This window comes from Elgaria multicarinata, chromosome 2 (assembly GCF_023053635.1).
Source record: "Elgaria multicarinata webbii isolate HBS135686 ecotype San Diego chromosome 2, rElgMul1.1.pri, whole genome shotgun sequence".
In the NCBI taxonomy this organism is placed as follows: domain Eukaryota; kingdom Metazoa; phylum Chordata; class Lepidosauria; order Squamata; family Anguidae; genus Elgaria; species Elgaria multicarinata.
The window spans coordinates 78,888,038-78,905,610 of NC_086172.1; the positions used below are offsets into that span (position 1 = coordinate 78,888,038).

At 41.4% G+C, this 17,573-nt stretch overlaps 2 protein-coding genes and 1 pseudogene across 2 annotated transcripts; 1 reads left to right on the plus strand and 2 right to left on the minus strand.

The window, feature by feature from the left end:
* Positions 1 to 398: 398 nt before the first annotated feature.
* LOC134393330 (olfactory receptor-like protein COR4) lies at positions 399 to 1,220 on the minus strand (annotated as a pseudogene).
* Positions 1,221 to 8,851: 7,631 nt separating this feature from the next.
* LOC134393331 (olfactory receptor 5AS1-like) lies at positions 8,852 to 9,634 on the plus strand. The gene has a single exon (XM_063118362.1). The coding sequence runs from the start codon at positions 8,852 to 8,854 to the stop codon at positions 9,632 to 9,634; it is 783 nt and encodes a 260-aa protein (XP_062974432.1).
* Positions 9,635 to 16,390: 6,756 nt separating this feature from the next.
* Positions 16,391 to 17,353, minus strand: LOC134392502 (olfactory receptor 5AS1-like). The gene has a single exon (XM_063116872.1). It carries the CDS (start codon positions 17,348 to 17,350, stop codon positions 16,391 to 16,393), a length of 960 nt encoding a protein of 319 aa, XP_062972942.1. The 5' UTR covers positions 17,351 to 17,353.
* Positions 17,354 to 17,573: the final 220 nt, after the last annotated feature.

Here is a 17,573-nt window from a genome sequence, read left to right on the forward strand (position 1 = left end):
TTTGCTGCGTGGTTTTATCCTGGTTGTGCTTTTTATACTGTAATTTGTATTTGTGCTTTTAACACATTGGTTGTTTTATTATGGTTTTAATTTTTGTGAACCGCCCAGAGAGCTTCTGCTATTGGGCAGTATAAAAATGTAATAAATAAAATAAATAAATAAGTTTTTTCCTTCCTCCTCCAGACATCAGCCACTCGAGCTGTGTCGAGGAGCCGTCAGCCAGGCTGGTAATAAAAATGCTTTATTAACCTCTCTTTCATTCTTGCAGTTCAAATTCTTTTAGCTCTTTCTGTGGTTAAATGTTTCCCATTCTCAATCTCATGTATCACTCACTTTTAGCTGATCTTACATGTGAGATATTTTCTTCTAGCTGCTTCTCTGACCGGGAGCTCCAGACTTTAGCTGCTGTCCATAACCGGATGTTCCGTCATCCCCCCTGCTTTTCCTTTAAACAGCCAAAATTGAAAGAGTCCGATGCCTCGGGCAGACTGCCTTTTATAGGCACAGCCTTGCCCTACACCACATGGTCTGTGTTTCGTGCCACAGCTGGTGCCTTCATTCTGCTCCTCCACCTTGAAACAGCCAGCCTCCTCCCAAGCCTTTGGGCTGGGCAGATACCGGATATGGGAGGCACATGTGGAAAATGCTTTATGCCTCCCCTCAGCTGAGCGAATCCTTAGTACAGCTAAAATAATGAATATATAAGAGATGATGATCAGCAAGGTGCTCATTTCAAACAAGCTGCCAAAAGTGAATACCAGCATTTTGTTTATGTAGATATCTTTGCAAGCCAGGTTCAGCAGTGGTGTAAGATCACAGAAAAAGTGATCTCAACAAAAAGTCAACCTCAACAATCCACTTGTATGAATCATAGAATTCGCAATACCTGTTATCAAACCTGTACAGAGCCTGTTAGTTATAACTGAAGTGTAGAGCAAAGGGTTGCAGATGGCCGCATACCTATCATATGCCATAACATCCAGTAGAAAAAAATCAATGTTGGCAAAGATGGCAAAGAAAAAATATTGTGCAATGCAGTCAGCATAAGAGACGGTTTTGTGGCCCACTAAAAAGTTCACCAGCATGTTAGGTGTGATGGTGGTGGAATAGCAGGCATCTAAGAAGGACAGGCTGCTGAGGAAAAAGTACATTGGGGTATGCAGCTGGGGATCCATCCAAATTAATAACAATAAACAATATCTGGACTTAGTTACACACATTCTTTGTATTTTTAACTCTAGCAAAGTTGAGTGGCATGGCATTCACATTAATCTTTTGTTGTTGTTGTTGTTGTCATTTCATGGAGTGGCCTTCTGGAACAAGGTCAGAGGCAGGAGCGCAAAGATGCATTTCTGGGGGGAACTGCAGAGGGTCAGCTAGCTATTGTGCAATGTTTGTTAATTTTGATAGCTATGCATGTATAGGCACACCACATTCCAATACTCCGAAGTGTGCTAGGGGCAATGATGTGTGGAGGAGGGATGTCTGTCTGAGCAACCTGCAACATATTAAAATAAGTTTGATTTCTATGAATCTGACCTGCAGATCAGCATTTTCCTAGTCATGCAGATTCCAAGGACTTGCAGACTGGCTTTTCACTTTTGGAGAGGATGTGTGCTAATTTACATCAGCACTACTGTGCATTAGCGCACGTGCATATTAGTCCTAAATGTGCATTAGCGCTAATGCAAATTAGCGCAAGTAGATTGACATTCTGTTAAAAAGAAATCATATTCCGTCAATGAACAGATGACAGAACGAAAGACACCTGTCTATCTGGGAAACACCGATAGAATGGATCTAACAAAATCTGTACATCCGTAGTGTGGAGGTAGTTGGGGCTCAAGGCCTCTGAACATGTTGAGGTGGGGGCTCCTAATGGAGATCTCTTGTCCCATTGAAGGAAATGAATTGGAAAAATTAATAAGCCAGTTTACTTGTTGAGTCCCTTTATTCCACGAATGCCTTCCCCAATGTGGTGCCCTCTAGACATGTTGGACTACTACTCCAAACACTAATAAAGGCACCATACCTTGCACTATCCACCAATCCCTTCTCCAGAGTTGCTCCCTGCAGTTGATGCTCTCCAATTGTTCTCCAAGAAATTCACATCCACTGCAATCTTGATACTGAGGTTTTAGAGAGAGAGAGAGAGAGAGAGAGATCTTTTCCTCATTCTGATTGGGATGGAGGCTCTGATTGGTCTCTGCCACTTAGGCATAATTATGATTGGGAAGACTGGGGTTACTAATTAGCACAGCCCTAATTATCACCATCATTAGCAATATCACCATCATTATCAATATCATCATTACCACCATCCGTTATCATTATCACCATTATTAGCAATATCATCATTATCATCATCCATTACAATTATCACTGTTATAATCCATTCTCAATCATCACCATCCCTTATCGCCATCATTATCAATATCATTATCATTATCACCATTATAATCATCATTATCAATATCATCATTATCATCATCCATTATCATTATCACCGTTATCATCCATTCTCAATCATCACCATCGTCACCCATTACTGTTTTACTCTGTACAGCACCATGTACATTGATGGTGCTATATAAATAAATAAATAATAATAATAATAATAATTATCACAATCGTTAATATCATCATCATTATCATAATCCATTATCAATAATTGTTTATTATATCATCATCATCATCATCTCCCACCAAGCAGCCAGCTTACAGTTGCCCTCGTCTACTGGACACAGGGCTATGCCTGCCTGGGCACATCCAAAAAATTAAGCCGTGTGCGCCACTTGGCTCTGGGATGGCTGGCTGGGGCCTAGGCTCAGATCACTTATGCCATTTTTGTGGCTGCTACGCAAATGGTGTAGGTGTTACACCATTTTCATAAGTGCTATGCTGTTTGCATGGCTGCTACACAAATGGCGTAGGTGCTTGGCTGCCGGGCTGGGAACTCTTGCCAGAACTCTTGCGAGATTTCCCACTTCATCTCAGAAAGAAGATGGCCACCGCCTGCGGGGGAAACACAAGGCCTAGGCCGGTAAGTTTAGTTGCCGCCACACTGTGGGCCCAGTATCCCCGGTACTTTGGGGCCTAGCTCTGGCTCCTCTGGTCCGCCTGATGTCCCTGGAGGTTTCTGGAGTTTCCCTGTGCGTATGGTCAGGCTATGCCAGGCAAACCTCTTTAGGGAGCTCATTCCACAGCCGGAGTGCCACAATAGAGAAGGCCCTCCTCCTGGTAGCCACCTGCCTCACTTCCTTTGGCAGGAGCTGACAGAGTAGGACCCCTGAGGATGACCTTAGGGTCTGGTCAGATACATATGGGAGGAGGCATTCCTTCAGATAGCCTGGCCCCAAGCCGTTAGTGCTTTGAATGTTAATAGCAGCACTTTGAATCAGGCCCAGACCTGGACTGGGCCCAACTGCATCCCTGCCATTTCACCTGTCTTCTTCCCCACAATGAAAGGCATTTTGCTAGAAGCAAAATATGGTAGTTAGGTTGTTCCTTAAAGATAGTTTCTCTGTTGTTCTGTTGCTCTTTCTGTGAAGCTACAACTTGAATAAGTTTAATAATAGGGTTTCTATGCTTTCTGAGAAAGTACCCTTTGATTTTACAGATTGCTCAGTTTAACTAATATATGCTAAACAAAATCCCAGAAACTTCACTTAACTTTTCAAGGCCACTTTTCTGCATGTCATTAGCCTCCAACCCAGGAGACACAAAGGGCATTTTAATTTCCCCAAGAGCTCCTGTCTTGAAAGCCAGAGCTCACCACTCCTTTCTCTTTCAAGGTAACATTATGTTGGACAAAAAGAAACCACTAACATTCTTCCACATATCCTCATGAAAGGAGAATGGAAACTATCCTTCTTCTCTGACAGGTATGAACACTATTCCAATATAAAAAGGAAAAAGAGATGGTGTTGAATAGTTCAGAACTAAGAAGCTTTGAGTTAGCTTTGTGGGTGACAGGTCTTTCCATTCTCCTTTGAAATATTTATAACTATCCTTGCTTCTTTCCCACTAGCCTCAAAAGGTTATCTTGATAAGGCTGCATTGATAGATTAATCAACTGAAGTTGTAGTTAGTTGATTTGTGATGGGAGCAATTTTAATTAGCAAGGGCAAAATATAGCGGAGCTGTGAATGTTTTTTCTCCAGACTACTTTGGAAACACATTATGTGTTGGGAAACATGTCATGTGTTTCTATAGTAGGAAGTGGTAATTTGTTAAAGATAGTTTTTATGAAATTGTAAATTATTTTACACTTTTAGAAATATCTCAAAAGGACACCTGTAAGGACAATCTTATGCTTACCTCCAATGACGAAAAATATTTCAAAGTAAGTAAAAGTTCTGCAAGGCTTTAAAGAACATGTAGGCACTAATTACTCATGATGATCATTGGCTTTTCCCTTTGTCATTCTTAGACATTTATTTGTTATAGTATCTTTACTTTTAATTTGCACGGTGCTTTAAGTCTTTATTTAATCACATTGCAGCTCTAAATTGTTATTATTCCCATTTTTCAGATTGCAAATGGAGGGGAAAATCCAATGTAAATCCTATTTAGAGTACATTCATTAAAGTGAATGGGAATAAAGGTGGCCATGACTCAAGTCCCACTCCTTCCAATGGTTCTACACTAAGTAGAACATGTTGAATTTTGCCCTGGGTTGAGAGGTTGTGTCTTCCCCAAGGCCACATAATGAGGCTATGGCAGAGTTGATAATTCAGAGCACCAATTCATAAAACAGATTTGAGAATTTTTAAATGCCAGTAAGAATAACCAGAACAAGAAATGAAACAAACAAAACAGTATTGTGTGTGTGTGTGTGTGTGAGAGAGAGAGAGAGAGAGAGAGAGAGGTTTTGTTGTTATTTAGTGTGTTGTGTTTTTATTTTTTTTAGTATCATGTAATCTGCCCATGGTACTCTTGTTATTGAGTGGACTAAAACTATAATGAACAAGCAAACAAATAAACAAACTCAGTCTACTGGCTTGGAGTGAATTCTCAAATAACTTCACATGAATTCATTATCCCTAAACACTTAAAAATCTTCCAAAGATGATTAAAGGGTGGTAAATGATGGATTTGAACACTTTCTCGCTGTATGGATATATGTAGAGTAGGAATGATAATCTGCATTATTAACGGACAGTGACTTTGAGCTAGAGAACAGCTAGAGTGCAGCAGAAAGACATGTTCTCTCTGCAGTGGCATTTGTGCACCTCGCAGAGCAATTGGAGATGGGGAAAAAGCCTGCTGCATGGCAGGATCTTGGGAAAACCACCATCAGGGTACCTTAGACATACAGGGCTGGTCCACAGCATTTTGCTGACTGAGGCAAAGGACAAAATGTCACCCCCACCCATCATGAAGACAGACTCAAACTGGACTGGCAGTTGAATTTTGCTTCCACACTGCTGAAGTAACATTGTCCTCCACTGCATCTGAGGGCAACATTGGGTGAGCAGGACAGATCTTCTAGCACACACAGGTCCAATAGAGCTGCATCCTCCAATAGAAAAGAATGGCCAGGGCACTCTGTGTGTGTGTGTGTGATGGCCAGCAGACTGCTGCCCCTCTGCATCTGCCACACTCTGCCTAATGTTTGAACCAGCAATGATGATGAAGTTGATGATGATGGTGGTGATTTCTACAAAAGTACACAAAATAAGATTTTTAAAATGCAACTGAAAAACAAAGAAATGATCATTTTTCCTCCTCACCCCTTAGCTAAACTGTAATGAGTGCAATCTGTGAGACTATGGCCCCACTCAGACAACATGCTAAACCATGCTGCTTAACCACAAAATGGTTAATGGAATGCATGCCTGAATGGGGCCACTATAGTGTTGCTGATCTACTGCTCAGGGCGGCTGCTGAGACTGGTTCCCAGCTCCTCTGACAGCAGCAGGATAGAGGTTATCCTTTCACCTAGGGTGACCATATTTGGGAAACCAAAAAAGAGGACACCTATTGTGTGTGTGGGGAAGCAGCTTTCTGAGTCCTGCAGAAAGTACGTTATTCCCCCGCCACCTTAAAGAACCCGATTGGAGTGGAGGAGGGGAAAGGATTTCATTCTGCACCACCACCATCCACTCCAATTGGGGCCTTTTCTATAATGTCCACGAATGACCCACTTTCCCCTTTAAGACCTCAATTGGAGCTCGGGGTGGGGGAATGATGTGCCTTAAGAAAGCATGTCATTCCCTCCTGCCATGCTAATAGCAGCCTTAAAGAGGAAGGTGTATCATTCCAGGACATTATCGAAAATTATAGAAAATCCCCCTTGACACCATGGAATGAACAAAAACCAGGACAAATCTGGGGAAATCCTGACAGTTGGTCACCCTACTTTCACCCCCAACCCAAACTACAGAACATCACATTCACAGGAACCTTATTGTTTATGCAAATCTCTGAAGCATCTGAATATGTTATCGGGAGGAAGAAGCTGTTCTTAATGGATTAATTTAGAGTTTTAAAACCTGGTCTTGTGGAGGCACCTTTAGCCTGATAATGGACCAAAGTGCTAAATTGTGAACTTCCTGTCTCTTTTAGGTACCTAAATGTCTGTCACTCACAAAAACACTTAGATTTCACTAGTGATAGCCATCATCCCATAAAAGTAAGTATATATTGTTATTTTATTACTCTTGATTTGTGAATTGTTTTGGATTTTTCTTTAACTAAGCTAGATAATAATGGTAATTATAATGGCAATGGTTTTTATGTATTCATTGCATTTCTATACTGCCCAATAGCCAAGGCTCTCTGCGCAGTTCACCACCAAAGTTTAGCTTAAAGCACTTACTGCCAGTAACTAAAACTTAGGAGAGGCATTTCAACCTTTTTGAATGGGAGCGGGGAAATGTGGGAAACCACCAGGTGCTCAGTGCTCAGAGAAAAAGTGATGGGGGGGGGGGGCAGGGAAAGGGACATAGCCCTAGAGGGCTGGATTTGCTGCCACCTCCACCCCGGCATAAGATTCTGAACCTCTGGATTAGTTCATGGCAATTTTAGGTTAGCATTTTGAGTGTTCAAAGCACATTTGCACTCATCTTCTTTTAATCCATACAACAAGGCTGAAAGATAGGTTCCTAGCCCCAGTTTGCAGAGATTTCCTGATTGCAGTGATTTCCTGATTGCTCAGTTGTTCGGCTTCTATGCTAGATCTCAACTTGGTAGTTCCTGTTTTCGTGATTTGTTTGTTCAGAAAGTCTTCAGCTTAGAAAAAGGGCAAATAGGTATTAAATAGGTATTAAAATGTAGGAACCACCTTATCCAAAACCTTGTTGGGCTTGTCCTAGCAGAGCAGAAGGAAGGAAGGATATTTTTCTTTTATTGCTGTTGCTGTCACTTCTCTTTTACAATTCCTCACCTGTTAGTTGCAATGAGAAATAAATTACAGATGCCAGCTCAAGGGCTGGCGTTAGGGATGTACAGTTTTTGGGAAATACATTCTGTCTGTTTTTCACAGATTGTCAGGTGTCTTTCATTCCTTCATTGACAGAATCAAGATTTTCCAGTTTCCTGAATTTGCACAAATTTGCATTTGCAAAAATGTGCAAATCCCCCAAATGTGCAACCCTCTCAAAAAGTGCAAATCCCTCCAAATGCATGTTTTTATTTTAATTTATTTATTTATTACATTTTTATACCACCCAATAACCGAAGCTCTCTGGGCGGTTCACAAAAATGGAGAAACACACATTTTTTTACTGGTTTTGTTTTGTTTTTACAATTTTTCTACAACTAAATTTGTGTAAAATTCTGAAAGGTAAAAACAAAACAAAACACCAGTCCACAAGTCCGCAGTATCCATGAGACTCGGGAAAAGTTGTCCACTGAGGAATCCATGGGTAAGATTCAGAGAAATTTGAATGTGGTGTACATTTGCTCAAATTGAGGGAGGCATGGTGGGAAAATGGGAAAGCTATGGCTTCTGTGGAGTCAAGCCCTTCCCCGATCTCCCCTGAACATGACCATGGAATGTACCCCTTTTGCCTCTACCCTTATTGGAGCTCTGAATTTGGGGAAGTAAAGGCTGCAAAAGTTTTTGAAACATCTTATGGCACGTGGGATGCCTTCCTAGAGACCATAGGACTGCAGCCTAAATTTCTTTCTGCACTGGATTTCATTGGGGAGGGTGGGGGAAAGGTTCATATGTGTGTGAAAGAGAATTTACTGTATACACCCAGAAAAAAGAGGAAAAAAGAACAATACTGGAGGCAGATGTTAGATGCCCCCTCCCCAATTTAAGACAATATGAAAGAAGCATCATTGTGCCAAGTGATGTACAGACACTCTTCTTACTTTCGCCAGGTTTTTCAGTATTTTGTACTGTGACAGATTCTCAATATGTACAGGAGCTATCACACCCCAAAACATTATGTGCTCTTAACAGTCATATATGATACTTAGAGTTTTTGCTTTTTCTTACATTATGATGACTCTTGTAAAGATGCTTATTTGGATAATTTGATCACACAAATTAAACATTCATAATGGATGGTTTCTTAAGTAGTCTATGGATTCTTTCTTTCAGACAAAGTCTGAGGAAAATCAGCCTTTAAACCAATTTTTCTGCCATCTTACTACTCAAGTCAGTACCTCCTCGCTGCCCTGTACTGTAGCTTCAAGATAAATGAATATGAGAAGAGAAGAAATGGTTAAGGAGAATCATACTACAGTGACTGAGTTCATTCTCCTTGGCTTCACAGCTCATCAACAGATACAGGTAGTCCTCTTTGTGCTCTTCCTAGCCATCTATGTGGCTACTGTGGTGGGGAACTTCGGCATCATCATGTTAATCTGGATCAGCCCATGTCTGCACAGTCCAATGTACTTTTTCCTGAACAACCTGGCCTTCCTAGACCTCAGTTATGCTTCTGCCATTACACCCAAGATGCTGGTCAATTTCTTAACAAGAAGGAAAACTATCTCATTTGCAGGATGCATCGTGCAAATGTATCTGTTTGCTTCCTTTGCAGATGCAGAGTGCCTCCTGTTGGCTGCCATGGCATATGACCGTTACATGGCCATTTGTAACCCATTGCACTATCCTGTGCTTATGTCCCGTAAGGTGTGTGTTTGGCTGGTAGCCGGCTCTTATCTCATGGGCAGCATGAGCTCACTAATGCACACTTATTTCACATTCCGTCTTTCCTTCTGCAAGTCCAATGTTATCAATCATTTCTTCTGTGACATCCCTCCTTTGTTAGCCCTCTCTTGCTCTGACACGCACTTCAATGAACTCCTCCTCTTTGCCCTGTGTGGTTTCATCCAAACTAGCACTTTCTTGTTCATCCTGATCTCCTATGCCTGTATTCTTTGCACCATCTTGAGGATACACTCTACGGAAGGCCGCCACAAAGCCTTTTCGACATGCACCTCCCACTTAACAGCTGTCGCTTTGTACTATGGCACGCTCCTCTTCACCTATTTGCGGCCAAGCTCCAGCTATGTTCTGGATACGGACAAAATAATTGCAGTGTTTTATACCATCGTTTTCCCCATGTTGAACCCCTTGATCTACAGCTTGAGAAATGAAGATGTGAAGGACACCCTCAGCAAAATACGACAAAGAAAATTGCTGGCACTCAAAAGGACTCAGTGCACTTGATAGCACAATTTCCACTTCATCATTGCCTGTATAACACTACTTTCAAATACAAACTTGAAACTGTGGATACAAAACCACAAAAATATATCAAGGGGTTACATGCCCTACCAGTGATTGTGATTTCACATTGTGCTTTAGATACTTAACTCAATGTTGGCTCCAGGTTTTTGAGGGCCCTATGGTAAGGTATGATCAATGGAACCCCTCCCTCAGTGCGTTAAACTTTGTACCACCATTGTCACTAGCTGCTATTGTTCTTCATCATTTTTCTCATACTTGCTACCACTTGCTTCTTTGTCAAGCAGAGAGCCAGGGAAGAATTAGGCAGTGGTATGTATCTCCTTCTCCTTCTCACCACCACCATCATCCAGGCCAGAGGTGAATAAGCAGATTGCAATGGTGAAGAGGAGCAACTCCATAGGGCTCTTTTCTGGCAGGTGTCCAACCATGCCTACCCTTGATGCCACTACTCTTGACAACTACTCATTAGTAGGGCTGTGCATAGACCTGCCAATGGCTTTGGAGGCCAATTTGGAGCTTCTGAACCAGCCCTGATATGACTCAGGATGCTTTGGGCCCAGGCCAATGTGAAATCCAGACATCCAAAGTGGATCAGCTGTTGCAGGTTCCTGGTCACCCACTGAGCAGCTGCTTGGGGGGCACCTGGGAAAGCTGAGCATGATGCCAACATGGAGTTCATTCAATTCCCCCCTTCCTGCTCACCCCGCCCCCCAAACCTGGATCACCTGCCTCCATCCATCCATGGGACTTACTTGACTCATCTGGCAACTCCTCCTCCTTAAACTAAGATGGGGCTCTGTTATTTCATAGATCTAAGGTTGCAAACTACAGAAGCTATAAAGGGCCATTTCTAGAAATGGCCCTTCACAGCTGCCATCTTCATTTAAAACAGTGGCTCTCATCAAGGATGGCTGACTGCCAGATGGGTCAGATAAGTCCCGTGGGAGGGGAGAGGCAGCAGCTCATCATCACCCCAATTTGGGCCAAGGTGGCCTGAAGTGCTTTGGACCACCTCAGACTGGTCCAGTCTGGATTAGCCAACTTCAATTTGGATTTGGGGTTTGGACCCAAAGTGGTACACAGCCCAACTCCTTAGATGTTGAATGATTGTGTGTGACTAAGCACTCGTAAAATGGAATTTATAAACCACTTCACTTGGATAACTTTTACATCATTTGATGTTGCTCTCAGCCATCTTAAACAGATATACTATGAGTAGGGATGTATGGATTTTATTAAATCCATTCTGTCTGTGTTTGATGGATTGTCCGGCATTTTCTGTTCAGTCATCTGCTCATTGAAAGAATTGGATTATTATTTTTTTAACCAGAATTTTATTCTAGTGGTAAGTGTCATTAGCACAAATGCTCATTAACTAATGCAGAGCAACACATTTGTCCAAGTGTTAACTGTATTAATGTACATTAGTGCTAATCCACATTAATGCATATCCTCCAAAAGTGAAAAAACTGGTCCACAAGTCAACAGAATTTGTGTGATATGGAAAAGACTGGTTCCTTGTGGAACTTGCAGATTGGATTCATACAATCTCTGGACTCCTGTGGATTTCTTCAATATCTCTCAGTCATAAAGTTTCACCCAATGTGGATGAATTCTGATTAAGTCTTCTATAAACAATTTCTCTGGATCCTTTGAAACATTTTCACCAAAGCTCTGTTCATAAATTGTCCTCCATGTGTAGGGCTAAACACATGAATGGAAAGCAACACCTTGTCCCACCCCCCAAACTGCAGGTCTCTTTGGCCCTGCCCTCAATATTCACACATTGAACATGAGGTCTTCAAAGAGGAGCATTATGTGCATAGGTTTCCATGTGACTGGGAACTCCAGCAATGTAGGGTTCCTGACCATATGGAAGCCTTTGCATGTACAGCAGTATTGCATGTAGGCTCCCCTTTACAGACACACTCAATGCACTAACATTGAGGGTGGAATTGGTGGTGGATGTGACATCAAGTGTGTTGCCAGGGGCATGGTCCTATGCTGCTTCTATGTGTTTAGAACTATTTATTTAAAACATTTATATCCTGCCCTATATCATTAAGATCTCAGAGCGGCGTGCAGATAAAAGAGCACATGGAGAACAGCCTATGAAGAACATTTACCTAATGATGCATTTATAGGGAAAACTCTTCTCAGTCATCCCAGAGTGCAGGACACGGAATAATGGGTTCAAGTTACAGGAAGCCAGATTCCAGCTGGACATCAGGAAAAACTTCCTGACTGTTAGAGCAGTATGACAATAGAACCAGTTACCTAAGGAGGTTGTGGGCTCTCCCACACTAGAGGCATTCAAGAGGCAGCTGGACAACCATCTGTCAGGGATGCTTTAGGGTGGATTCCTCCATTGAGCAGGGGGTTGGACTCAATGGCCTTATAGGCCCCTTCCAACTCTACTATTCTTTGATTCTATGAAACATATCCAGGACAGAATGAGAGGCAAATATCATTCTGGGTTGATATTTCTCCAACAAAAATTATTGCAAAGAAATGGCAATGTTTTTTCCCCTATTCAACAATTTGTTCTGGGAGCAGGAGCTCTGTTATGCACACGACGCTCCTATACAGTTCCCCCTTTCAAGGAATAGAATCATGTGCTTGTCTCTTTGCACATGTGAATATGTTCTCTCCATTAAATTATAACAGGAGGACTCAAATGCTCAGTGCATCAATGAGATATTTAAGCACCATGCAAAAGTTCTCCAATACAAAAATTCTCCAATTAAAGAATGCATACAAAAATATGTACATTAGGAAGAAGTGGACACAAACATGCATAAATTCATGACAATAATGTTAAAAAATGCATTATATTTGGAAAAGTACTTGCAAAAGTAAGTATATTATAGAAAGTTGAATACAAAAATGATTTGTTTGAAGAAATAGACACAAAAATGTGTACACTTTTACATGAACTTTAAAAAAAGATCCTCAAAGTTCAGGACAAACTGAAAACTGGAAAAAAGAGAAACTGAAGGGGAGTCTACACCAGCCGTTTATTGCAGGACTGCATCACAGTCATCACTGACGGGCCACATGACGTTCACCTGCTCCCGCGGTGATCTTGGCTCCACCTCTCAGTTTTGCTGTAATATCCCTGACTGCCTTTTTTGTGGTTTTTCTGGCTCACGTCTATTGTGAAGAACGGTTGTGGTGTGCTCCCCTTTTGCGAGGTCATTGGTGTTTGCCACAAGTTCCAGGCTCAGCGAACAGCCAATCAGCTGTGAGGGGTGTGTGCATGGGTATTGGAGGTGTGCAGGAGTGGACCTGTCTGGCATTTTCGCCACATGTTTTGGATGGGTATTGACATGTTTTACCACCAAGTGTGCTATCTCAAATCTCCCTGCAGGAGCGCATATTTGACAGAGTTCATACCCCCCATGTGTTGCTGCACATCTGTGCTTGCATGCATCCCTCATGAGTCATTAAAAACAACAACTCTTTGCTGTACCCATCTCCCTAGCACTGCCCATTTCTACCAATATACATGTGCAAGCGCCATAAAGGGGCACACATGCTCCTGCAATGGCACTCCTGAAATTGTGGTAAACATTGGTCGCATGTGCCCCGTGAGCGCTGATTTTGGAAGAGGGGAAAATTCAGAAGAAGCCCTCTTCTGTTGCGAAAGGGCTGCAGGTGTAGATTAGGCCTGAGAGAGACCCACATTGACAGTAGTCACCCAACCCTAGTCTTCACTTGTAGTAAAGCTCTTTCCTGCATGTGTGCATGCTCCATCCCCACTCTGCATATTCCTGGGTCCCTAAAGACTCTTACAATGTGCTATCTCCAAACATGCAGCAGTCATGCAGAGGGAAATCAACTATTCATGCTTTCCAGATACTTCGTATCTTTGGAAATGTATGTCCTCACTTCACATATATTTGGTGCAACAAACACCAGTGATCTCTGTTGTGCAATGTAAAGTATGAATTGCCCCTTTTGATGTGTGTCCAATGCTGGGTTTTGTTATTGAAGTTCATTGACATAAACCGGAGAACAGATTCCTTTCCACCTGGTTTTCTGCCAATTTTGGGCTCATGCTTAAACTTACTATTTGGGAACTGGGAGTGAAAAATGACACCAATAGCAATGAGGAAATAATCCCCTGTCTGTCTGGGTCAGTATTATGCTATACCCTGGGATCCTCAGATTCCTCTGTCACATTACAACAGTCCTTTAAACAAAGATAAATCAAATCTCATGCCAGTGAAGCAGGGAATAGGGAGTACAAAAGGAACAATGAAGAAATAGATGGTGTCAGATAATTTCTTATTAAATATGCAGGAAAACAGTATGTGAAATTATCAATTCCCAATTAATATGTTTAAATATTTCCCATTTATTGTTGGCAAGAATTTCTAGTTCATACCATTCCTAAAGTTCTCAATAAGTTCTCCTTAGCACATTCACTGTCATGTTTCCCCCTAGCTCAAAGAAAGGAGCCATGTCGTGGTTTCCTCCCATGTGAGCTAGAGCTTCTGACATTAGCTTCAGCTATTGGGAGGGACAGAAATGCAATAAATAAATAAATAACTGAATAAATAAATAAATAAATAAATAAATAAATAAATAAATAAATAATCAAAGCATTGTGGAGAGGAAACACAATGGCTCTCACATTGCTATGGCAATATCATAAGGGCCTCTCTTGAGTATGAGAAACAGTGACTTACTTCAGGCTGCACAACATGTTCATGGTGAATCTGGAAATTGACTCTAGACCCAATATTCTGTCTGGCCACATGTTATTTTACTGACTCTCTGAATTATGTCCTAAAGCTACTTGATTCTGATTTACTCAAAGCCGGTTAAACTATTGCTATCTGGGTCAAATTAATTTCTGAGTCTTATAAGTGTTACACCATCTCAAATGGTGTCATTCCATCAGTACAAACCTTCTACCATTTGCAAAAAAATGATTTTATCCTTGCACAAGTGTCAAATGCAATACTGGGAATAACCCCATTGGAAACAACCCAAAGTTTTGGATTTGACCCTTGTGCAAAGATAAAAACAGGATTGTTGTTTTGAGAGAAACAAGCAGATTGGATATATGACATATGAAAAGTGCATAGCAATGCCATATGAAAAGAAATCAATGCTGGCACAAATAAATTAGATTGGTAATGTATTTAATGTAACAACAACAACAACAACAACAACAACAACAACATTCCTACAGATTCAGTATGCAAATGTTCTATAGATTTCCTTGCAATCAGTTACAAAGCATTATATCATAAATATCAGTGCTAAGACATTTCTCATGTTTCACTAGAGTCCTAGTCCAAAGCTGTTATGCAAGCCTACTTTTGACATAGGCTTACTTAATAACAAGGTAGATGACATGAGGAATGCAGGGCAGTCACATTTCCTTTCAAATCTCCCTGGTAACATTTAATTAAAGGAGGTGTGTGATGTGTCATCATTGTGTTCAGGGTTCTTCTGCCAATGTTCCACTTGACTGGCTGCTGCTTGCTGGGGCAGTGGAGGTCTATGCATGGTGACAGCACATCACGTGCCTGTATTCTTTAAGTAAACCAATACCAGAGAGAAATGGCAAGAAGACATAGCAGCAGCCAAACACTCCCCATCATGTTTGGCCTGGGCCTCATTTAGAAAACATTTTTAAGTAACAGCCTAGGATAAACAAATATATCAAAGAAAAGATGCCAGAGTGAAGAACAATAAAACGAAGGGTGGTTTCTTGGCCCTTGGGTACCTCTGCTAAAGGATATGATTTATTTATTTTCTTAGAAATGTATGAAAAAATCATTTCAGTTCATTTTTTATCAGGATTAACCAGTCTGCACCTTTCAGACAGAATACGGATTCAAATACAATCTGTGGTTGAAGTCTGTACATTTCCAGTCTTGCAATGTGATTCAACAGCATGTGCACATTTGAAAAAAATGTGCATGAAAATATGTGTCCTTTTGAAAAAAAATGTACACAAGTACCTAAAAAAGAGAAGAATGCATACATTGGGAAAATGCACACAAAAATACACATGAATTTTCATGCGAGAAGGAAAAAAACAAATATTGCAATCCAATATGGACACGAGATGGAACAATCTTCAAGGTGGAATTTGGAGTACTTGACAAAGTCGAATTTTGCTTATACATACATCCCTAGAATTTTTTCTGTAGCTCACAGCATTAAAATGGAATCTGTCCATGCCATACATCAGGGCTGGGCAGACTTCAGGCTTGTAAGATCTACTTTGTTTCTAGAACCCTGACTTCCACCAAGCGGAGCATGGTGTAAAAGACATACACCTGGAACTACAGGATTCTGAGTCCAGGGATTTGTTTTGGGTACCAGAACTGAATGGAACTCACAGTCCATCCACACAAAAACTGTCTCCTGGGAAGGATCTCTGCTATTGTTTTATAACAGTTTATAACAGCGTTGGCAACTGTTGGGGTCCATCGCACATTCAGTATACCATTTTCAAACTGCTTTCAAAGTGTAATATCTTGCTTGGTGTAGATCTGGCCCTGCTTACCCTTCCGTCTTTATAGCAGCATTTTGGGATCAGAATGGGGGAATCATTTTGTTGCTGGCATTGTTAAACAATTTGGAGTCAGAAATCCTTGCTGATCTGCTTAGAGAACTACCAGTAGATCCAGATCTACATTCTGCCTACACCTACCATAGATAACCAATAAAGTTGGTGCCTTCCTCTCTCTTCCTCTCTATGTGTCACCACTAATGACAGCACACATTTCTTTCCAATGCTCTCTTCAATGCTTCCTTCACTTCTTTGTTTCTCAGGCAGTAGATCAAGGGATTCACCATGGGAAACACCACTGTATAAAAAACTGAGATGATTTTGTCTGTATCCAGGGCATAGCTGGAACTAGGACGTAAGTACATGAAAAGCAGAGTGCTATAGTAAAGGACAACGGCTGTCAAATGGGATGTGCAAGTCGAAAAGGCTTTGTGACGTCCTTCTGCAGAAGGGATCCTCAAAATGGTGCATAGGATACAGGCATAGGAAATAAGGATGAACAAGAATGTGGTAGTTTGGATGAAACCACACAGGGTAAAGAGAAGGATTTCATTGGTATGGGTGTTCGAGCAGGAGAGAGCTAACAATGGAGGGATGTCACAGAAGAAATGATTGATGGCATTGGAACCACAGAAGGAAAGACGGAATATTAAACAAGTATGCACCAATGAACTTATGCTGCCTGTGAGATAGGAGCCCGTTACTAGACAGATGCACACCTTGTGGGACATGAGAACTGGATAGAGTAGTGGGTTACAAATGGCCATGTAGCGGTCATATGCCATGGCAGCCAGCACGAGGCACTCCGCATCTGCAAAGGAAGCAAAAAGGTACATTTGAGCAATGCATCCTGTGAACGAAATGGTCTTCCTTTCTGCTAAGAAATTGACCAGCATCTTGGGAGTAATGGCAGAAGAATAACTGAGGTCTAGGAAAGCCAGGTTGTTCAGGAAAAAGTACATTGGATTGTGCAAAGTGGGACTGATACCGATTAATATGATGATGCTAATGTTCCCCACTAGAGTGGCCACATAGATGGCTAGGAAGAGCACAAAGAGAATGGCCTTAATATCTTGATGATCTGTGAAGCCAAGAAGTATGAATTCAGTCACGGTAGTATAATTCCACTCATCCATTTCTTCCAGATTTGTTTTCATTGCCTCCAGTTCAGTGGTAGCTGAATCAAGGGGAAGAATGAACTGTGGGGACAATGGCAAAGAAATGGTTTTAGAGAATTGTTTCCTCTGCCTCTCTCCCAAGACCAGAAGAAAGAGAGTAAATCTTCTCATAAGCCACCTTCGGTATTTTACAGAAAGGGTGGGTGGGTATAAATGCTGAAAATATATATGAAAGCAAGCTAACCAACAGCAAATCACACTC

What these genes read in the sequence shown, in the direction of transcription:
- LOC134393331 (XM_063118362.1), top strand. Translation starts at nt 8,852, where the DNA reads ATGTACTTTTTCCTGAACAACCTGGCCTTCCTAGACCTCAGTTATGCT.
- LOC134392502 (XM_063116872.1), bottom strand. Translation starts at nt 17,350, where the DNA reads ATGAAAACAAATCTGGAAGAAATGGATGAGTGGAATTATACTACCGTG.